This window comes from Berghia stephanieae, chromosome 3 (genome assembly GCF_034508935.2).
Source record: "Berghia stephanieae isolate SIO BIC M18660-M18661 chromosome 3, UCSD_Bste_1.3, whole genome shotgun sequence".
In the NCBI taxonomy this organism is placed as follows: Eukaryota; Metazoa; Mollusca; class Gastropoda; order Nudibranchia; family Aeolidiidae; genus Berghia; species Berghia stephanieae.
The window spans coordinates 60,980,303-61,004,476 of record NC_088362.1 but is presented as its reverse complement, the minus strand read 5'-3'; the positions used below and the strand labels follow the sequence as shown (position 1 = coordinate 61,004,476).

Below are 24,174 nucleotides of genomic sequence, written 5' to 3'. Positions count from 1 at the left end.
TATAATGTATATATAATATAATATAATATAATGTATATATAATATAATATAATATAATGTATATAATATATGACCCATCGTCCCAAAACAGTATTATGTCGGAATGAACCATATGCTTAAAAGCCGAATTGAATGTTAACCTTATCAAAAATATAAATTGTTGGCATTAGCACCCTAAAATATGGTATCCATTCTCCTCAATAAAACATACAAACTCAATATAAGTCTGATATTTCTGACTATAAATTCCGTTTTCAACATCTTAACCAACCCGACTTAAACCGTTTTGAGGCGAAGGGTCACATATAATCTTTACTGTCCAAAACAATGGTAATCAGTAGTTATAGATTTTTAGGGGACCATATGTGCCAAATTCGAATTATCTTTTTTTCTTCTGATTCAGTTTTTTATATTTAATTTGTCTTTCTCATCTTCATTTTTCTTTTTAAAAAAAAAAACTAACCCTATTTATCACAATCTCCTTTGCCATTGTGTTCAGGTATGGTGGAAGGGGGTTCCCCGTTCCCCGGTTCTAGTCTAGCCATGCCCAGCCCCGGTGCCAGAGGGGGGTGGGTAGGGTCTCCCAGTGTCCAAGATCCATCCCCAGCGTCTCACCACACCCAGCAGTCCCCTGGCCACCCATCCTTACACTCACCACAGACACACAAAGATGGGAAGCCCAGTAAGTCATTAACAATTATCCATTGCTCAATAATTATTAATTTCTTCTTCCTCCTTCCCCCTTTTTTCCCCCCCATTTACTCTCCATATTCCTTCACAGCCCTCCCCGCCTTCCTCCTTCACTCTCCCACCTTCTCCTCCTCCTTACTGCCCTCCCTCACTTCATCTCTTCTTCTTCCTCCTCCTGTTCATCCTCCTCCTCCTCTTCTTCTTCTTCCTCCTCCTCCTCCTCCTCCTCCTCCTCCTCCTCCTCCTCCAACTCCCCTATAACAATTTCAAGTTTTTATATATTTTATAATTTCATCAAGTATATTTTACCTATCTCCAAGTAAATATGTTATAAACATGAACGGTCATATTCTGACTTTATATATATATATATTTATCTTATATGTCCGTTTCAATTTCTTTTCGCTCCAGTCGTCAGTCCTCCCACCCGACTGTCAATGAGATCGTCAGCCGCTGCAGCCCCCACAATTCTGTCACACAAGGGTTTCCACACGTTACTCACTCCTACCCCAAGCCCTGACCAACAGCAAGGAGCCCAGCAACAACTGCCCACCTTCCCCCTGGAACGGTTCTTTGCCTGCATTATCATGAGAAGACAGATTATAATCACTATTAACCAGGAGGGAAATGTAAGGATTTCTTCTTCTATTTCTTGTTTTTCTTGTTTTTCTTCTTGTTCTTCTTTTTCTTCTTCTTCTTCTTCTTCTTCTTCTTCTTCTTCTTCTTCTTCTTCTTCTTCTTCTTCTTCTTCTTCTTCTTCTTCTTCTTCTTCTTTTTCTTCTTCCTCCTCCTCCTCCTTTACTTCCTCTTTATTATGACGTATTAATTATATACTATTATATCAACTTATCCAACGTTGTTATGTGGATTATTTCCGTCAAATCAACTCAGCTACCTATTCACTGCTGGATGGACAGAGGGGTCAGAAAAAATTTCGACTGCACCCAGGATCGATCTTGGTCCCTTTGCCTTTTGTGTGAAGCGACTGCTCTACCAACCGAGCTATCAGGATCCCCACTGGTTGCAAGTGGCATCTGCTAAAGACTTCTATTTCTGTCGCTCAGTTGCATGGACACTAACGTTTTACCAGGTTTGGCCGGCCTCTTTATCCATAGATCTCCTCCAGATTTCCTTGGGTCTGCCTCTTCGTCTTTTGCCATCATCTCATACCTTATAGTCTTCTAAAAATTTTTCCTTTCCAGATGACTTTGGTGAACACAATGGAGCCGAATGTCCTGTGCTTCAAGGTGGAAAGTCTCCAGTTCAAGATCTCCGTAGCAAGCAGTAGCTCCCAGTCTCTGCATATGAAAGTCTCTCCCACTCCTGGTAAGGAAAGTCAATGTGATACTAAGCTGCTGGATCCTGTGTGTTGTGTTCTTAGATCGTTTATTAATTAGATATGAAGGCTGGTTTTCCAAAACTCGTTAAGTCGATTTTTCTACTTTTTGAGATTTTCCATCCAGGAGATAAATTGGGATGTAAATATTATTTTAAGCATCAAATGGCACAAGAATTTCCCTAGATTTGTGTGAATTTGAAGTTTAAATATGATAAAATAATAGACAGAATGAGAAAGTTCAGGGGAAATAATCCTCAATATCTCAAAATGGGAAATAACAGAGTCAGTTTTGGAAAACCACTCTTCATATATATATTTTCAATAATCAACAATCAAATTGTTACAGTAAAGAACGTTTATTAAACAACATAAACTTATGAGACATGTGTACAGAATGTAAAACCCTTAAAAACAAACAAAACAATCAACGATACTATTATTAGATGGACGATACAAGTTTAGATACTTGAATACAACTTTCATTCACAATACTGTGGACTTTAAAAAGTTGTGAACAAAAGTGAATATAACAGCTTCAAAAAAGAACAAAAATGCCATATTTATTATATTTTGACAGTAAGAGGTAATGTTGTTTCTGATGAAACATGATGATCCTTGTAGACATAACATTTGATTTGTACTATGCTTAAACAAGGGATCCTCACAGCTCAGTCAGTAGAGCAGTTGCTTCACACCTAATGGGGCCAGGATCGATCCCGGGTGAAGTCGAAATTTCGTTCGTTCTGACCACCCAGCACTGATTGGGTAAATGGATCTTTTAGATCTTGTGGAAAAGTACTTTGCAATAGATGAGGGTCCTATCCAAAGGGTAGCAAGCAATTGCTATTGTCCCCAAGCCATAGAAACAGGTATAGATTCAGGTTCCATGGGCCCTATGTCACTAAAGGCTACTTTAACAGATCTCCGTACTACTATGAAAAATTCTTAAAATTACAAAATTTCGGTTCCAATTTCAGAACTGCATGAGCATCTCTAAGTCATTTAAACTTATTGAAAAAGAAAGTTGATACCATACTACATCATTTTTAGGCTTTTGAATTGTAATTCAATCATCGTGAGTGTAAATTGTTGATCTATAAAGTTGACTATGGCAACTCCTATTTTTATCTCCTAAAAATTGCAAATTTTAAAATATTCAGGTTGGTAGGTCTGCTTTATTAAATTAACATGAAAAAAAAAGGAAAAGTCTGATTGCCTTCTTTTTATTTCTCTATTGTCACAGAATACCAAGACAAATGGAGTGCGGAGGAACTGCAAGTGTTGGAGAGGTTCTTTGACTTACGCGTGTTCTGCCCACCATACAAATTGAATTCAATCACAGCGGCCTGTCGGATCGCCTCGGCTCCGTTCAGGATTGTCAAGGATTGTATTCAGATCATGAGACTAGAGCTGGTTAGTCTAAAACTTGTGTGTTCTTTGTTGTTGGTTTGTTTTGGAACTTTGGAATTTTAATATGATAACTAATCTACAGATAATAACAGTCTTACTCTACTGTATCAAATAGACTCTTCCCCCCCCCCCCCCCCCCACTTCATCTGTTTGTTTTTCAGAATTGTTGCACACCCTGCCTTCTATTAATTTTCAGCTCACGAAAACTCACTAAAAAGGAAAAACAAACAAAATAAATAGTGTAGCCAAAGGGTAGCAAGAAATTGCTATTGTCCATTTCATGCTATAGAAACAGGATAAACTCCGGCTCCATGGGCCAATGGCTCTGAAGGACCACTTTAGTTCCCTGAAACTGTGATGTATTTTCATTCTCTATCTTCATCTGGCACCTTTCTGTTCCCTTTAACTCTCATCATTGTTGATTTGAAATACGGATGAACAGGTTAGTGATGGTTTAAAACAAAAATCTGAGCAGTTATATGGTACAATATCCAATAAACATGCTCAAAGCGCTTTACATACATGTACGAGACACGATGCCTGCAAGGCGGTGTTACAATTTTTTTTCGACAAAGACAATGCTGTTAACAGCCAGGTATGCATTTTACACCTGAGTATGGTGAGAGAATGAGATTAAAGAGTCTATTCCAAAGACTCAAGTATGCACTGCTCATAGCGGGTCTCAAGCCCTTCCGGTCCGAAGGTGAGTGTCATTCCACTAAACCAGGTAATGGTTTACCAAGCTCACAGTGTGCATCAGATGTTTATCTTTTCCTCACTATGTACTTATCCTCTTGTTCTTCCCATCCAGATGCCAGATCGTTCCATGAAGTGGACTGTCCACTGGTGCTTGACCATCCCTCCGTCCCTCTACTCCATGTCTCAGGTTGGAATTCCAGCATTCGTCATCAAGAACAAAATGATTTTCATTGTGAGTATTTGGGATTCATAGACAAAAACCATCTTTTGTTTTGTAGTATTTTTGTATTATTGCCCAACAGGTATATCCTTATAATTATAGATGTCACTCAGCTCTTTGTTGTTGTTTTTAGCCAGCCATTTTTATAAATTCTATCAATCAGACTATAATCGTTTATGGTCACACATAGTTTTGTGTGTTGGACCATTATTTCCAGCTGGTAAATGTTGTGAGCTTTTTGACTAAACGCACAGCATCAATAAATACAGTCACGTCTCTCCAATCCGAATACCTCCATTCCCAGCATTTTGTCCAGATTATAGACATCTGGATAGTGGAATCAGTCCCTAAAGTGTACAAATAAAGAATTTTTAAAATCCGTCTCCAGGCAACCTGTCTGGTTAATGGAGACATCCGAATCATGGAGTTCTGGATTAGAGACGCGACTGTATATGCTTCATAAGCTCAATCTTCTTATGCAAGGGTGAACCAGGAAAAGTGAATTAAAGAGTAGAATAAATGGATTTGTTGATGAATAAAAATGTCTTCTTTAAATATAACACATTGAAAATAATCTGGCCTAGGCATTAGCTGAGAAAATTGGGTCGTTGCTCCTTTTTTTTTTGTGAGGGACCATCTTTTTGAGGCACAACTCTCTAGCACTACATTTCAAATTCTGTATTTCTTCTTTCAGCTCCAGTTGACACGGATTGGCCTGAACGTTGGATCCGGTGAGCAGTCCATCATCATTCCATTGCTGTACGACAAAGGGACCAACAAGCTGACGCGCGTCGACAAGAACCAACCCGTGCCGTCTCCAGCCATGCAAGCCGTCAGCACCATGTTGAACCGGTTTGCTGAACACTACCAGCAGCAGAACCACAACAACGAGTGCGCCATTTTACCCGCAGTCAAGGAGTTGTTGAACAATTTAGTCTTGCCAGTTGGATAAGGTTGGAATGTAACCTGTAACTTGGTTAGGAGAAATGTATTTTCAATATACAGTGATCTTTTGAAATGTAAGATAACGATCTGGAAAAGTGTTTATGAAAGGTGCCAGACAAAGAAAGAAAGAAAAATACAAGAAAGAAAAAAAACCATCCCATAAAATCAGACCACCAAAATGGCGGGCAAAGATATACTCCTTGCTGGGGTCTTTTAACCTCCCATGCTGGGCAAAGAGGTCACTCCCTGGGTGGGGTTTTTTGACTGACCTCCCATGGTGGGCAAAGAGGTTACTCCCTTGGTGGGGTCTTTTGACTGACCTCCCATGGTGGGCAAAGAGGTCACTCCCTGGGTGGGGTCTTTTGACCTCCTATGGTGGGCAAAGAGGTCACTCCCTGGTGGGGGTCTTTTGACCTCCCATGGTTGGCAAAGAGGTCACTCCCTGGTGGTGGTCTTTTGACCTCCCATGGTGGGCAAAGAGGTCACTCCCTGGGTGGAGTCTTTTGACTGACCTCCCATGGTGGGCAAAGAGGTCACTCCCTGGGTGGGGTCTTTTGACCTCCCATGGTGGGCAAAGAGGTCACTCCCTGGGTGGGGTAATTTGACTTCTCATGGTTGGCAAAGAGGTCACTCGCTGGTGGGGTCCTGTGACTGACCTCCCATGGTGGGCAAAGAGGTCACTCTTTCTGTGTCTTCTATCGCCCTACATTTATTTAGCCTTTCCTTGTTTTTCTCCGCCCTTGTTCTGGATTGAGATTGCTCAGTTTTTTTTCTTCCTGAACCTGGCGAGTATTCTTAGCTGAGAGGGAAGCAGCCAACTGTACAGTTTCTTTTTCTTTTCTTTTTTTTTTTTGTTTTGATTCGATTGAACAATTTTCTTTGTAAATCATCTCTCTGTAATGTACTATTTAAGGTATTAGTGTTGTATATATCGTCATCATCAACATCACCATCACCACCATCATCATCATCATTGTTGTCTATTTATTATTTCTTTTCTCTTTATTCCGTGTAAGTTCAGAACGATTCATGTTATACATCTGCTATTTTGTTATGTTATAGTGGATGTAATGTGTCCTTTGTGAAAGCTGCAGCTGATAAGAAAAGTTTATAATTCAAATCTAGATCATTTGAAATGAGAGTATGACTTGTAAGAGATAAAGTGGTCCACCTCATTAATTGGGGTATTCTTGATTGGTCCACTTTTCCTCTAACATCTATCCCCGTATAGAAGGAATGAAATTGACGTCACTAAGCTCTTTGTTATTGTTTGTAGACAGCCATTTTACTTATTAGTTCTCGATAAATTATATAAATCAGACTGTACAAATTTAAGGTTACACATAGATTTGCGTGTTGGTATGTTATATCCAGCTGGCAGATGCTGTGAGTATTTTACCTAAATGCTTAGCATCTTTATTCATTGTTATTTCAGTGGTAGTAGAACTGGAATCAGGGTTTTTTGCCAAGGCCCTGACCAAGATCTTTTGTGCTTAGAGATGCATTCAGGTGGTTGTTTCTTTTTATGGGAGACGACTTTTTAAAATATCTCTGAATGGTGCAATTGTTGTTGCTCGAAGCTCAATTGAAAATATTGTAATGAAGTAGACTGTACGCTTGGGTTTAATTAACAATGGGGGGGGGTCTCAATAACTCAGTTGGTAGAGCACTTGCTTTACATGTAAAGGGGCTGAAATCGATCCCCCCACCCCTCCCTTGTCAAATCCAGCAATAGCTGGGTGCGTTAGATCTGGTGGAAAGTACTTTGGGATAGAATTGCATCCTATCCAAAGGGTAGCAAACAATTGCTATTGTCATTTTGGGCTATAGAAACCAGAATAAACTCCAGATCCATGAGCCTTATGACTGACGGGACTACTTTTAAAATATATAAATTAACAAAGAAAACAGTGCAAACATACCAAGCTCTCCTCTTTAACAACTTGCAGAATGATTCAATGTCATTCATGTCTTATTTGATGTCCGCTTTGTTGACAAGGGGGAAATCCGAAACATCCACATCAATTATTCTTATGAATGAAGTTGGAGCTTCTATTCCGTGTACTGAAAGTTGTTTGATTTAAAGTGGAAGTTTGAGATAATTTACAGTGGGGTTTCCCAATATCCAGATGGCTCGGTTGGTAGAGCATTCGCTACACATGCAAAGTAAAGGGACCGAGATCGATCCCGGGTGCAGTCAAGATTATTTTTTTCAGACCCCCCAGTCCACCCAGCAGTGATTGGGTATCTGCATTTTCCTCTTATTTCTTGTCAATACTAATAACCAGACGATGCCCAAGTGTAAATATTGTAATATTCTAAGGAAGAATTTGGTATTCAACATTTTTACTCTCTCTTATCTCCCAAAAAAAAGGAGATATAATACAATATGAAATGAAATGAATCAAAATAAATTATTTGATATTTGTTAAAAGTCTGACCAGTTTGTTGTTTCATATCTTACTTGTTGTGTTGATATGGGTGGGGTCTTTTGACCTCCCATAGTGGAGAACCCTGTCTGTGTCTTATATCCCCCTATATCTATTTTCCAACTTGCTTTCGGTCTATGTCTTTGAATGAGATTACTTGGTTTTGTTTTGGCCCTGGTCGAAGTCCATGGCTGGGAGGGAAATAGTCAAATGTATAGTTATAGTTTTGGGGGATGATATTTTTTTCCTTGTAAATCATCTCTTTGTTATGTACAATTATAATTTTTTCTTTTCTTTGAATACATAATTGTTTGTAAATATTTGAGTGTGTTCATCTTAGTGGGAACCTGTGCTTATGTCTGGACAAGACATTTAGATGATCTCAAGTGAAGTAAACTAATAATGTGCTCTTGGAATCTACATCTGTTCCCTATTTGAGCCATTCCCCTTTGTCTTCCTTTTTCTGGTTTGCTTATAATATAAGTATAAGTAATTGTAAATCTATACTTTTTTGACTATCCCATTTTCTTATTTTTTTTTCTGACGCTGAAATTATCTAAACGTGCCGCAAGGGCAGTACAACCCTTGAAAACAAATAAGAACAAAAAATAATTGTGTTTATCAAAGTCTTTTACCATTCATGGGTGGTTGATGGGGGCCATTTCCGTTTCCCCTATCTTATCTATTGTCCCTTTCTCTGTCCTCGTCTTGAAGTAAGGTGTCTTCCGGCCTGAGTTCTTAGCAAAGAACGAAAGGCCAATGGTATGCTGTTTGTTTTGGGAGATTTATTTTTTCTTGTGAATCATCAGTCTGTTATGCGCTGTTTTATTCTTTATGTTTTTAATATATTTTTAAGAAATTAAGTGTATTCCTTATAGTGGAATCCTATGGTTTTGTCTGGATGGGACTTGTAAGTGATCTCAGTCCAAGCACATTGCTAGTTTTCTCCTGGAATCTACTTCTGTTTCCCTATACTTGATCCAGTCCCCTTTGGCTTACTTTTTCTTGGGAGATTTGAAATTGTAAATTTTGATTTTTAATTTAATTTTTTAAATTTTTGTTGACATTTTACCCTATATTCTTCCTTTTTACTGGCGCTAAACTGATCTACAAGTGTTGCAAGCCCCTAAAACCATTAAAAACTAAAACAAACATTCATTTGATAGATTCATTTGTCACCACCCACACTGGCAGCAGGTCACCTGTTTTCCGAGTTGTTCTCTGTCTTTGTCTTAGAAGGGGGATTGCATTGTTTTGCCCTGGTCCTTGCTGGGGTTCTTAGCCGAGAGGGAAACAGTCAAATGTTAAGTATTGGTTTTGGGAGATGATTTTTTTCCCTTGTAATTTTTAAATTGTTGGTTATGTTTTCTGTTTTGGATATATTCTGTAAGCATTTGATTGATTGTATTCCTCTTAATGGGGTCTAGAGCTGATGTCTGGATGAGACTTTTATGCGATCTCAAACTAAGTACACTGATAGTGTGCTCTTGGAATCTACATCTGTTCTCTATTTCAACCTTTCTTTTCTTTTTCTCTAATCCCATTTTCTTTTCTTTTTTTTTTTTTTTAATACTGGCGCTGAAATGACCCAAAAGGGTTGCAAGCGCCGTAAAACCTTTAAAACCAAAATAAAATTAATGTCAGTTTTTAAAAAAAGCAACAAAACCAAAGACGGAGACTCGAGAAATCTACAGGACCTTGACGCAAAAGCACCTTTGTCTCACTAAATCCTGTAAATACCTCCACAAATACACACAACGATTATATAATTTCTCATTCTATATATGGACGGACCAATTAGCGTTAAGAGAGCATAGCCATAACTAGCCGGTGATTTGTTTCACTTCACCCGGATACAGATGTATTATATGGAGTCTTTAACCAGTTAACTGCGTACTCTGGAAAAACGTGTATTTTTTAAAAATGGCCCAAAAACTCGTCCTTCAAATATCGATCGAGTTAAAGAACCCTCATCTTGGCAAAGACTCAAACCTGGGGCCTCGCGAGGTTTCAGAGTCTTTGCCAAGATGAGGGTCATTTAAATCGATCGATATTTGAAGGACGAGTTTTTGGGCCAATTTTTTTAAATACGCGTTTTTCCAGAATATGCAGTTAACAATTAATAATTTGCCGACCAATTTGGAACCAGATTCGTTAATCCCTGTCATAATTTATTTATCACGCTTGATTGCTAAAGGTTTTTTGAATGACTGGCCAAAAAGGTCAAGTTTGAGTTTGGTGCATTTTTAGTAAGTATGTGACGCACTTGTTATGCTTTTAGTAATGGCGTTTTTTAGTGTGCGCGGCAGTGCGTGGTATGCACCACATAGCATTCTGTGCATTAGGAAGAGAAGAGAACAAGTGCAATGTCTTTATGTCGCTTTGTGTGAAGTGGGCGCGTAAACAATGGAACACACTCCAAGGAACGATGAAGTGGTCTTACCTACAACTTAGTGGCTCACATAAGTTTTTCCCCTATTACAATTATTACCACCCTTATGTCCTATTGTGTTCTATGTGAATTGCCGTGGGTTCTGTTCTTGACATAACAACATAGACTATAGTTGTCAGGGAGTTGTTTTTTAAACATTGTCTTTATCTTGTCTTTTCTCTATCTATACTTTCATCTATCTATCTATCTATCTATCTATCTATCTATCTATCTATCTATCTATCTATCTATCTATCTATCTATCTATCTATCTATCTATCTATCTATCTATCTATCTTTCTATCTATCCTTTTTTTTCTCCCTTTCTTAATGTCTTTCACTGTGGATTTTATGGGAAAATATTACTTAGACAATTTTCCTTGAGGCTTTCGTCGAATTGTAACAGAAATGTGACCGATCACCTCAAAACGGAAATATCTCAGGGTGAACTTGATGCTGTCGGTTGAACTTTAAGTTTTGCTTTTATAATATTATTAGTTCAACTCATCATCTTTGTTGAGAAGAGTTAGTTTTGTTTCTCAATATATAAAAAAAAGTAGCTATAAATCAGAATAATAGTTTTTCAGTACTAGCAGTTACATGGTCGAACTGTGAGGTCACACATCACGGCTTCAGATTGCTGTGATTTTCGAAATGATAAGAACCTTCACAATAAACCAAAATCGAAATATTTTCCCCCAGGGCGAGAACAGCGAAACTAATTATGGAAGAGTTAAAACATTATGGGACAGCGTGGCCTAGCGGTATGGTCTTTGCTTCGTACCCGAAAGGTACCGAGCTCGACTACCCGCCGCGTTGTGTGGCCTTGAGCAAGTCACTTAGCCTTAGCTTACTTTGCGGCGCTACACTGCGGCTAACGCCTGGGTTATTCCAGTCTTCCCTTGGAATAGACCCTTAAGTTAAGAAAAATGTCTCCTTAGGGATGAATAAAGGGATTTTTTTTTAAATTTATGTATTTGCCTTAGTGAGTACTAAAGTCATGGTCATAGTAATCAGTTGAGAACGATGAACAGTGGTGGTTGTGGATTTTAAAACATTTTAATGTGTTATTTTTATATAATGATAGGAAACTATTAATGTAATACATTTGAAATGTGGGTTATTGTATTTCTCGACCTCATAAACATGTTTATAGAAACCAGAATCTTTTAAATTGGGGCATATACTACTAGATTACAATAAATCCTATTTTGATGGTGGCCATTTTGAATATTTTATTTTAGGCGGGAAAGTATTGAGCAACTGATTTGTTTCCTCCGTTTTTGAATTCAGCGTACTCAAAACAATCCTAGTTGCAATTTTTAAAAGTTTCTGTGCACACCAAAATCACATATCCGCTCCAGTATTCAGTAGATTTCGAGAAAGCTTTTGACATTTTCCATATGCAAACGCCCCTGAGAAATCCTCTTTATTATGGAACTTCAAATAATTTAATAGACATGTTCAAAACAATGTATGAATATTTATCTTTCCAAGTAATTCGCATGGAAAATTTTCTGCCGAATTTAATATCCTGATGGGAATGAGACAAGGCCGTCTTGTTAACCTTTGTTCTTTCACAATCTCTCAAGAAAACAATACATACCAATTAATTCTGAATTTCTTTTAAATCCATACAGTACGAAATTCATGCCAGGTCATTGAAAACAAACATATCCCGCATCTATGGGTTGGGTGGTCTTGTTAGAGACACATGAATAAATTTATGTTACAATCTACTTTCACGATGTTTCTTTTTTACGAAGCCCGCCGAAACCCGACAAAGTTATGGGAAGTAGGCAGCAGTGGGGAGTGAACCTGGGACTCAGGGAAGTGTACAGCATTGGGGAGTGAACATGTGACTTGGTTTTGGCGGGTTTCGTAAAAAAGCAATTACTTTTTTACGAAACCCACCGAAACCCGTATACATCGATTCCATTGCATCCGTGCTGACAACCAAATTGTTATGATCATATACTTTTCACAAAGTTGAAACTTTTTCAAATTTTGGATAGAAAACGGGAATTTAGAAAATTCACTCGTTTGATTTTAATAGAGGGTCAAAAATATTAAATCAAATACGTTTTTGTCGAATTTTAAACACATAACTTGTTTCTTATTTCTAATATATCATTGAAGGTTGCTTTTAAGGAGAGAATGTGTAAAAGTAAACACTGCCTTTGTAAAATTAATTGGCTGAAATAACTGTCCTCCATAACTCCCCATTGTTTATCGGGTTTTCCATATGCGACCTTTTCCTCCTCGAAAGTACGAAAATGACATTGATAAATAAAACGTTTCCACGCACTGAAATAGTTAAAAAGAAAATTTGCAGAAAGCATTGAAGGCCATTTCAAAGGAAGTCATGTATTTCAACTTCCAAAGGCTCAAATGACCTTGAGAATTGATTACTTTGAAGATGACGTCATAAAGATAGTGTTACAGCGTTATAAACAGTGTCCTGAAATGTGTTGACTGCAGTGATAATATAATGTTTTCGTTTTATATTTACACGTAATAATACATTATTGACTCATTCCGATTCCAGCAGCTGACGTCAAGCTATTCATTTCGTCATCACCAACACGTGGTATCGCTGGAATGACGTCAAACTCCGATCGATCGTATCCGTTGTTGTTGTTATTGCTATTAACACTTATACCATTCGTATTGTTGTGGCTGTATTTGTTTTTGTTGATGGTGGCGTTGAAATTGAGCAAACTTTTATAACTGCGTCCGCTCGTTGAAGCTGTGTCCAAAAATGTTTTTGCTCTAGGGAAGGACGCCACTCGACTCGACGATATGTAAGAATCGATTCTGTCTCGATAATTTGCGTCGACGATACTGAGTCGTGGTAGTTGCATGGGCGCTAGGGGATCTGCTTTTGAATGCGGGACGTATTGAGGCGTGTTGAAGGATGGATGGGACACTCGGCGATTACTGTTTTCCATTCGGTCCGTGTACCTCGGTGACCGGTAGGAATCGGCGAAAGCTTCACCCGGTAATCTACCGTTCCGATGCTTGCTCATGCTGTTGACTTTTGGTAGGTTTGTAGAAATGACGTGTATTTTGGTGGGCTGTCTCATGATTCTGCGGGCCGGGAAAGATTTATAAGCTTGGTCAACGTTGTTACGTCTGGGGGAAGCTGGACTGTTATTGCCTGAGATGGAGGAAAGAAACGTGATTAATAAGTAAAATAAAATGTACTTTTCACAATATCAAATTAAATAAATTAAGGATGTTTTTTTTTCTTCTATTTTTCTTTTTTGCTTCGTCTGGCACCTTTCATACACACTCGTTCTTCAAATTAACCGACACAGGTTTTACTGATTTTTCTGGATTTTTTTTTTTTTTTTTTTTTTGGGGGGGGGGGGTCTTGTATTTTTCTTTCTTGTCTTGTCTGGCACCGTTTCATACTCACCATGTTCAGACCTTTATCTTATCACCTGTGCCTGCTCCCTATTTTCTCAATTTGACACTTGTCTTAACATGAATGTCCCGATTTTGATTCCTGCTGTGGCTGGTGCACACACACACACACACACACACACACACACACACACACACACACACACACAACAGTTGATTCATATGAAGAAGCGTTTCACTCACAATTAAAAAAAAAAAATCCCTTTATTCGTCCCATAGAGTAATTTTTTTTCTCAAGGGTCTATTTCAAGAGTAGACTCGAATAACCCAGGCGTCAGTCGCAGTGCAACGCCATAAAATTGGCAATGTGACTTGTTCAAGGCCACACAGCGCAGGGGCGGGTGATCGAACTCAGTACCTTCCGGGTAAGAAGCAAAGACCATGGCGCTGATCCACACTGCTCCCAATACTTTTTTTCACCGTGTGTAAAATAAGTTTGTACGTTCATTTCCCCCGATTTCTTGAGGTCACGGGTTCAACACAATCAAATATTATAGTCCAGGCCTCGTGTCTAATCCTACATTTTAAGTGTTCCTGTTGTCTTGGGAACCCCTTGTGAAGTGTTTGGAGCACACCGGTAACAGCGTTGTTTTTATCGAAAGGAAAAATAGAAGTGACAAATAACATGTTATAGGACAGACCTCATGTCATGTTTTGTTCTACATGGTTGTTGTCGCCGTTGGCTTAGGTCACCCTTTAAAGCACTTAGCTCACATACTATAGGGATTTTGCGCTATATCAAACATCACATTTTATGGAAGAGGTGGAGAGGGAGAGAGAAAGATAAGATAAGATATTACTTTATTCATCCTTGTATGGAAATTATATTTATGTATCACAACACAATTCAGTAATATATATAAAAGAAATATCAAATGTAAAGAATAACTAAACATTAGCAAAAAAAATTTAAAGTCATAAAAAGTACAGTTGAACAACAAGCGGATATATTATGGTGACGATGTGTCGATGATACTCATGTTAGAATTCTTGCATTAGGATGTTTTCAATATAAATACATAGTTAAATTATATATATATATATATATATATATATATATATATATATATATATATATATATATAATATATAGATAGATAGATAGATAGATAGATAGATAGATAGATAGATAGATTGATTAATTGATTGATTGATTGATTGATTGATTGATTGAGTGATAGATTGAGAGAGAGAGAGAGAGAGAGAGAGAGAGAGAGAGAGAGAGAGAGAGAGAGAGAGAGAGAGAGAGAGGGGGGGGGGGGCGAGAGCGATCTGAAATACTTCATGTTTACGATAAACACACTCAACCAAATTTAGTTTACCTGGTTCGATATTTTGATCAAAGTTGACCTCAGACAATCTGTGTTTATTTCCCTTGAATGTGTTAGTTGTGCTGGGGTAGAACAGGTTGTCTTTTCCTTGGGTGAAATTTGGGCCGCGTGCGTGTAGTTTGAGGTCACATTTGGCCGACATCTTGGATGAGAGGTCACTGACCTCTTGAATACGGCATCGTTGCGTCATTTCCGATAAAATCTGTTGCTGTTTGCCCAGTCGTCGTTTCTCGAAACTTGTAGAGAGTTCCATGATTGCATTCTGGTAGGTATAAATAAATAGTTTAAAATATACTATTATGAGTCTCACCATTTTTTATTTTCTTGTTGGCCCTCCAGGCCATCAAATTTGTCACTGCTTGACACACATGTTTCACACATGGCTCTGATATGAAGCAAACGTTAAAGCAGAAACATTTTGCCTCTTCGTGCAAAACCAAATTTGATCAACCCCCCCCCCCCTCTCTATCCTCGTTACTGAAATGATACAACCTAAAAAGATTATAACTGAATTTTAAACATCGTATCCATCTGTCATAATGCCGTTATGACACTGTTTCGAGCGGTTTTCAAAATCGGATCTAACGTTTTTTAATGGCGCATCTAATTCATAAAATCGTGAGGAGCGGGCTCTTTACTCTCATTCTCTCATCATACTCACGTTTAAAAGGAGTACCTAGCAGGCAGCAGCGATTATTCCTGTCGAAAAATTGATTAAATGCTAAAACAAGACATGAAGTGAGTATAGGAAAGTGCCAGAAGACAACAGAGAATAAAAACTTAGGGGCGGCGATGGGTGCTCGAACCCGCGACATTACTGGTACGACAACTCCGCCTGGACGGGGAGATCGTGACTCTACCGTAGTATGAGCTATCCACGACCACCAAAAAGTCGCTTCAAATTCTAGTCTATTTAGAGCCATTTCCCCCCGATTTCTTGAGGTCACGGGTTCAACACAATCAAATATGATAGTGCTGTACAGGCCTCGTGTCTAATCCTACATGTTAAGTGTTCCTGTTGTCTTGGGAACCCCTTGTGAATTGTTTGGAGCACATTTAGTAGATATTGCGCATTTATAAAAATAATAGTTGTCTTCCTGAGCCATTAGACCCATGGAGCCAGAGTTTTACCCGGTTCTGTAGCGTGGAACAGACAATAGCAATTGGATCAAACAGACTCAACTATCCAATCACTGCTGGCTGGATAGAGGGGTCCAAAAAAAAACAAAATCTCGACAGCACCCGAAATCGATCTCGGTCTTTCTGTGGGTGAAGTGAGTGCTCTACCAATTGAGCTAACTGGACCCCCAACACGTCATTTATAAGCTCAAGTTTTTTTGTTGTTTTTTTTAAGAAAAAATTTCTCAATACACCCCCCCCCCTTTTTTTTTTTTCCCCCACAGCTCCTGCTGCCCCACGCTTTAAAGCTATAATTGAGTGTAAATAATGCATTGGATATACTTTTTCAGGAGTTGGAAGTCGCTGTTTCCCTTCCTTGACGTGGATGGTGGACTCCCGGAGTAGGTTGAATCTTGAGTCTTCTTCTCTGTCTGTCAGGAAAGGGGGCGTGCTCTCCTCATCCCTCTCCACGCTTTGAGGTAAAAACAACCTCATTTTGTGGGCTGTAAATGGGAAATTAAAATATGTGATAAATAAGTCAAAACTACGAAAGAAAATTGATTACTTATTAATTGTAAAAAAGATATCAAATTGAAACAGTAAATAGTAAACCATACGGCAAACAAGCAAACACGCAGTTATAAAATATACTACTCAAATTTAAAAAGACTTTAAAAAAAAAAGAATAAAACAAACGAAGAAACAACAAACCGAAAACAAACAAACAAAAACAAAATTCTCTCCCCCCCCCCCCCCAAAAAAAAACAAAAAACAAAAAAACAAACAAATCCCAGCCCCCTCCCACCCCCCCCCCCCCCAAAAAAAAAAAAAAAAAAAAAAAAAAAAAAAAAAAAAAAACAAGAAGAAAAATAAAAGAACCCAACCATTAACAAAACAACAAATACATTTAAAACAAACATAACAAACAACCAATAAACTAAAACTGAAAAAAAGAGAAATATTCCAAAACCTCCTACGTGCACATATCTTTATTATCGATAAGTAGACGACATGTCGCTCAAAATAAAACACATTGCATTGAAACTATACCGGTGAGCAAACGACGAACTCTTCGTCTTCAATGAAATTATAACAATTTCCATGTGCGGCTTTTTGGTCTCGCCTTCAGATCGGAAGGTCTGGGGTTCGAGACCCGATCATTGTTGAGTCCTTAGAAAAAAGCTTTTTACTCACATTCTCTCTCACCTTACTCAGGAGCAAATTGAGACCTGGTCGTTAACAGCGTTGTCTCTGTCGGAAATAAAATGTAATATTGCATAACAAAACATGAGGAATTAGTGGATATCACACTTTTTATTTTTGCGACAGAGACAACACTGTTAGCGACCAGATACTCATTTTACACTTAAGTACGGTGAGAGAATGTGAGCAAAGTGTCTTTTCTAAGGACTCAACTATGCGCCGCTCAGCTAGCGGGACCCCAATCCAGAACCTTCCGATTGAGTGCCATAATATTATAGTCACACTGTACATTAGACTTATACCTACCCTATTCCGTCAACACGCCTTATATTTTCCTTTATGATGCAATGTTTAGATGATTGACAACTTCTACAGGAATCTTATCAACAAAAATACGAATTTATTGTTGGTGACAGCGAGTGTCATACTACAAGACCACACAGAGATCTAAACAAGTGTGTATGAAAAAAGGTACCAGACAAAACAATAAAGAAAATGCAAGAAAAAAAATCCCCCAAAAATTCAGTCTTCCTCCCCTGTCGAGATCGACTGCCTTTTTAGGATGTTTTTTTTTTCTTGTATTTTTCTTTCTTGCTTTGTCTGACACCTTTCCTACACACCTGTTCAGATCTATATCTTACACCGGTGCCTGCTCCTTAATTTCTCTATTTGATCAGACCAAAGTATATCCACTCCACTCTATTCCGTAAACACGTCCTGCATATCATGACGAAATATTTTTAGGATTGACCAATTAGATTCTAATCAACAAAATCGAGTTTATCGTTGGTGGCAGCAATCATTACTTAACACCACAATGATATCATTGGTTGTATGGGAAGTCAGAGTGGGATTAACGCTAGGACCGATCATTACACAGCTAATCCCAACAACTATGCCGTCATAGGATTCTCACTCCTTGTAAAATCCCACAGTTATAACACATTGCCTGCCTAATGATATTCCATCTGATTGGTTAATGGACCGTGTTCACGCCCTGGCGTGCTCAAGACTTTTATTTCTTTATTTATTTTTAATTGTAATTGTCATTCATCATCTCAAAACGATGTTATTTATGTCAATTCTAATGATGACGTGTCAGATGTATCTATGTACGACAGACCTGCCTTCTTGAAAAATTAAAAATTCGTAATTTTTAGGAAATAAAGATAAAAGTCGCTCTATTTAACTTTATAGATTAACAATTTTGATTAAATAACACTTCAAAATTCCAAAAAGTATGCACTCTGGTTTCAATTTTCTTTTTCAGTACGTTTTAATGACCTAGAAATGCTCATGAAGTTCTGAAATTGGAGCCAAAATTTCGTAATTTTACGAATTTTTCGTTGTTGTAGAGAGGTCTGGTACAGGGTATCTGTAAAGTCTTTCCCTGATTTCAAAAACGTATTATTCTAAAAACCATTGAAGATATTTACATTTGGTTCTCACCATCTTTTAAGAACAAATCTTACATTTAATGCTCATTTGTCATCGACCTTCTTTACATCAACAAAGCTAATAAAATGAACATGAACTTAAAAGACTTCATTTTTTGTAGGTAGAAGTAAAGTAAGACTTCATTGGAAAGACTTACCCTAGCTAACATCCCACGTGCACATTTAACAAAAAAAAGTATTTATTATAATTACAAGTATATCTAGCTGTCCATTCAACACACAATTTTTGATTCAAGTTTTAAATAAAATTTTAACTCAATTTCTATTCTCTTAATAGATAATATATTTCATTTTTTGACGTGGAGCTTTTTATTTGGACACGGAGAGATATTTTCTGCATTTAATATCTGGAGATATATTTTTTGCATTTAATATCTGGAGAGATATTTTCTGCATTTAATATCTGGAGAGATGTTTTCTGCATTTAACATCCGGAGAGATATTTTCTGCATCTAAAATCCGGAGAGATATTTTCTGCATTTAATATTTGGAGAGGTATTTTCTGCATTTAATATCTGGAGAGATATTTTCTGCATTTAATATCTGGAGAGATATTTTCTGCATTTAATATCTGGAGAGATATTTTCTGCATTTAACATCCGGAGATTTATTTTCTGCATTTAACATCCGGAGAGATAGTTTCTGCATTTAATATCTCATATATTTCGCTCACTCTCACTCATCGTAGAATTTTTCTCGGTGTTAAGAAACGTAAAATGGTGGATATAAATTTTAAGAAATCGATTTTACTCAAAATATTGAGCAGTAAAGTTAGGTGCCCCAAACGTAAACAAAGGTCGAGAAGCACGTGGCAAACCACATGTTCCTGTCTTGACAGCTCACGTTCCAATGTAAATAATAGAAAGAAAATAACCTTTAAAATTTGGCTGTTAGGTGGCAAAAGAAACACATATTCATAAATACTCGATCATGCATCAAATAATGTCTAGATATGGATATTTTATGGAACAAAAGGTAAAATTTATCAAAAGTTACATCTATCTATTTTTAGACCAGAGCAAATTATTGCGCTGGTATGAACAAAACGAGAATTATTCGGAGCCTGATTTTCATAATAATTTAGTCTTATATTATTATTTCTGCAACTGTTAGATTTATGTAAACATATTTTCAATACTGAAAGTGTATTGCCTACAACTCAAACTACAAAATTGGGAGACCTATATTGTGCGTAAATTATTCCGGTCCCTAACGGAAATCACTAGCAACTTGTTATTGTTTACGTTTGGGGCAGCAAACTGTACTGTTCTATTGAGAGGAACCACTAATTGGTATCGATTCAATGCAAGTACTCCCACCTCATTATAACTCTCGCAAGTTGACACACAACCCACGTGCTAAATACGATAGCGTCTGTTTTCGTTGGAATTTGACGAAACTAATTTGATTTTTCGATTAAATCATCTCGATGCCTAATCAATCTCATAATACATACAAACCATTCAAAATTTGGTGACGAATGGTCCTGTGGTTTCGGAACCTTCGTGTTACAAAAAAAATCCAATTGCCAAATAGATAATACATATTTTTTTTAGTATCATTTCAATTTTTTGAGCATATGTATCACTCGCCGTGTTAGCGTTTTGGGGCGATGGACCACATATTTGCAGGTCTGGTAACAAAACCTTATTAATGGGCCTGCTATGACATGGTTCTGAAGATGTATGCATTGTGTTTGTTTATAACTACACCTTGGTTTACGAGTATTTCCATGACAACAATTAGACGATGTAATTTGGGTTATAAGGGCCCATTTAGACGTTTAGTTAATTTATATTGGAAGTGTATAACCAGTCCTCCGCACAATGAATAAAAAATGAATAGTTTACATATTGAATCAAAAGGTGGCATAACTATTTTAGTAGCAGGATGTATAGGAAGGTTTTTAGGATTACGGGACGTAAAAGAGCGAGGATGGATGATCTTTATTGACGACCAGCATATATTTAATTTAGACTAAACTAAGATGCCATCACTCTGAAACCAGAAGATCAGTTCTACAATGTTTGTATCCAGTCCTCCGGATGACTGGTTTCACACTTCCATTGGGATTGGAAACAGTATTTTGACATCAAATTATTTATCCCTGTTTGGGTTATCGGACTTTAAAATAAGTACTCGTAGAGTTGCGAGTATTTCCATTACACCAAAAACATCATAACAATTATGGGAGTTAAACTTGTTAATAAGTACACGTAGCAAAAATCCCTTTAAAAACTAAATTTTAAAAATAAAATATAATTCCCTTTATTCATCCTACAGGGGAATTTATCCCTAGGGTCTATTCCAAGGGAAGACTGGAATAACCCAGGCGTCAGCCGCAGTGCAGCGTCGCAAACTGAGCTAGGGCGAGGTGACTTGCTCAAGGCCACACAACGTAGCGGGTATTCGAACTCGGTACATATCGGTTACGAAGCAAAGACCGTACCTCTGAGCCACGCTTCCCCAGAGAGAGGTTTTGTATTAAAAAATGATTGATATGTTATATCATTGTTACCTTGACATATTTTATGATTGTTTAGTTTTTACAGTGTATACTTTGTTTGGTTTCCTTATAAATCGTATTCGATTTCTATGCTCGAGTCGTTTTAATCCCTATTATTGTGCGGCCATGAGGTATTATGGTGTATACCCTCGCCTTCGGATCAAAAGATCCAGGATTCGAGTCCCGCTCTGAGCGGCACATAATTGAGTCATTGGAGAAGGCTTTTATCTTATCTCACATTCTCTCACCGTACTCAAGTGTAAAATGAGTACCTGGTCGTTAACAGCGTTGTCTGTCCGAAAAATTGTATCATGCCTTACATGGGTCATGTCCCGTCGTCCTACATGTTACGTATTGCTGTTGACCATGCACCCCCCCCCCCCCCCCCACCATGTAAAGTGCTTTTAGCACGTTTAGTGGATATTGCCCTATATACAGTGGCGTGGTATGCTTACAATATAAGGTGGTGCCAGAATCAGGAGAAAATTACTTAAAACATGCTATATTCGTAAATACAAAGAAAAAAAATAAAGAAAAGACTTACTCAAATAAGTAAGAGGCGGTATATACCTTTAGTCATTTTTTTTTTTTAATGTTGTAATCCATTTTTAAAAGATGGAGCGGTGCCAGGCACCAAATCAACCAATATAGCCACGCCACTGCCTATAGAAACGCTCAAGTTAATAAGTTTTTAAAGTTTGTAGTTTATTGTTAGTTATTCAAACTTACCCTGTCGCCCCGGAATTGCCGTCACTGATCACAACACATTGATAAAAATATATAAATATTATAACTCAATACATAATACTTCCCACACCACACTACAATATGTCATAATATCTCCGTTATCAGAAATCCATTTACACACAATACCTACCCGTTTCACTCCTTGTTCTGTGCACTCCGTGAAATGTGTAAAATAGTGTCCTTTAACCTCCCTTCGTTCCTTATCTCGCTTCGCTGGCGGTAGCGTTCATTATTATCATTTCCATTATTATCATTACGTTACCACCAACTAGCACCGCAAAGGGAGTGAATCCTGTCACTCGCAAATTTGATGGCCTCCAAAGTTCTTATCAATAAATCAACCATTGATTGAATATCCTACGGGTTACCGTAGCTCACCAACTAATACAACAAATGGAGTGAATCCTGTCACTTGATGGCCTCCAAAGTTCTTATCAATAAATCAACAATTAATTTAATATACTAGAGTTTACCGTATCTCACCAACTAGAACCACAAAGGTAGCGAATCTTGTCACTTGCAAATTTGATGGTCTCCAGAGTTCTTATCAATATTATTATCTCAAACATGGATTGAATTTTCTAGGTTTTACTGTATTTCACCACCAACTAGTACCACAAAGGGAGTGAATCCTGTCACTTGCAAAGTCTTCAATTTTTATCAACAACTGGAAAAAAAAAAAAGGATTGAATATTATATTATATTATTATATCTCAACAACTGAATCTGAATGTTACTCGGATAACATTATAAAGGAAGTGAATCCTGTCCCTCGAAATGTATTTCTAATCAACAGCTTTAAAAGTAAATTGATTGAATATTACACAACACAAGAAAAACAACGTTTCGACCCTTGGCCGTCGTTTGTCTCCTGACTTAAGGCCCAGGGCCGAGACGTTGTTTGTCTGGCGTTGTCCCCCTTTTATACGGGTCGCATTGTCTCCCTTTATTTTTCTCTCGACCTGGTGTCCAATGCCGGAATAAACCAGATATAGAAATTAACTGACAATAACAAGACATAAAGTGAATAGGGAAGTGTCAGAAGACAATGAAGAATAAAAACGTTTGCGCCGATGGTGAGTTGAACTGAGAATCCGACTGTTTCGGTACCCTGCGCCTGGGCAGGAGAAGGACACTCTACAATCAACGCCATCCATTAAAGACTCGGGTCAAAAGGATCAGATTGGGAAAATTAGAAAATTAATTAATTATTTTTCGAGTATGAGAAAGAAAACTCAATCTCACTAACTTCAGTGCAGGCATTAATTTTAATTCAGCTCTTTTAAGGTGAGCTTAAAATTAATTAATTTAATGATCAGTTTTATCCCGAAATAACACCGTTTTGAGATTAGATGCCACCGATTGACGATGATTATTCATCTGAGGAATTGTTATAATATTGATTGAAATATCGAACAATTCCAATACAAAACTCCATGTTTTTCTGTCAATTATTCGTTTAAAGGTCCGGTGACTCAAACTCCGACAACAACATTATAAAAATTCACATTATATTATATCTTTTTTTTTTTTAATGGTAGGTACTACACGAACGTGTCACCACAAAACGGTTGTATTTAAACAAAAGAAACGAGTTTGGCCAGAAAACTCGTCCTTCAAAATATCCGTCGATTAAAATGACCCTCTTCTTTGTAAAATTTTTAAAAAAACAAACTCCAACCCTGGGACTTCACGAAGTCGCAGGTTTGAGAGTTTTTGCCAAGATGATATGAGGATCATTTAAACCGATCGATATTTGAAGGACGAGTTTTCTGGCCAAATTTTTAAATACGTGTCTATACAGAGTACGACAGTCAACAGGTTAAAAACACTATAATATTCACATTTCGACAATGAAGTAGAATCTCTATTGACCTAAGTTATACAGTTTGGACTTTAATAATTGTTTTTAGCATCTAAATCATCCCGAAATGACATAACCCGAAATGACATAATACCGTTTAGAAATGAGAGGCCACCTTTAAACATATCATCCAATAAATTATATAATTATTGAATAATTCCAATGCAAAAATCCAGGTTGTCAATTTAAATTCTACATACACATACACATACACATACACATAATATAAAGATCACTGACTTCAACAACTTAATAAAAACTCACACAGACTTCTGTCTTTGTCACTACTCAAGTGTCACCACAATACAACGTATTTATCTGTATAATCTTTCGACTCCACCTGCCGTTATAGCAA

General features: G+C 37.5%; 2 protein-coding genes across 7 annotated transcripts in view; one reads left to right on the top strand and one right to left on the bottom strand.

Moving 5' to 3' along the window:
* The window catches only part of LOC144968126 (mediator of RNA polymerase II transcription subunit 14-like), a 43,314-nt gene extending 35,574 nt beyond the window's left edge, over positions 1-7,740 (top strand). Inside the window, exons 35-40 of the mRNA XM_078906137.1 lie at positions 500-682; positions 1,102-1,319; positions 1,893-2,016; positions 3,273-3,442; positions 4,251-4,370; positions 5,053-7,740. Coding sequence (XP_078762263.1) covers positions 500-682; positions 1,102-1,319; positions 1,893-2,016; positions 3,273-3,442; positions 4,251-4,370; positions 5,053-5,310 — 1,073 coding nt within the window. The 3' untranslated portion in view covers positions 5,311-7,740. The remainder of the gene's footprint in view (positions 1-499; positions 683-1,101; positions 1,320-1,892; positions 2,017-3,272; positions 3,443-4,250; positions 4,371-5,052) is intronic.
* A 3,463-nt stretch (positions 7,741-11,203) lies between these two features.
* On the bottom strand, positions 11,204-24,152 carry LOC144968124 (uncharacterized). 6 transcript variants are annotated; one of them, XM_078906133.1, is made up of 5 exons: positions 24,084-24,152; positions 22,086-22,622; positions 16,385-16,545; positions 14,915-15,185; positions 11,204-13,323 (listed from the first exon to the last, which is right to left on the bottom strand). In XM_078906133.1, the coding sequence occupies exons 3-5, from the start codon at positions 16,535-16,537 to the stop codon at positions 12,689-12,691; spliced, it is 1,059 nt and encodes a 352-aa protein (XP_078762259.1). In that variant the 5' UTR covers positions 16,538-16,545; positions 22,086-22,622; positions 24,084-24,152; the 3' UTR covers positions 11,204-12,688. The 6 variants fall into 6 exon arrangements, with proteins under 6 accessions (XP_078762259.1, XP_078762260.1, XP_078762258.1 ...); XM_078906134.1 differs by having other exon boundaries at positions 24,090-24,116; XM_078906132.1 differs by having other exon boundaries at positions 23,914-24,089.
* Positions 24,153-24,174: the final 22 nt, after the last annotated feature.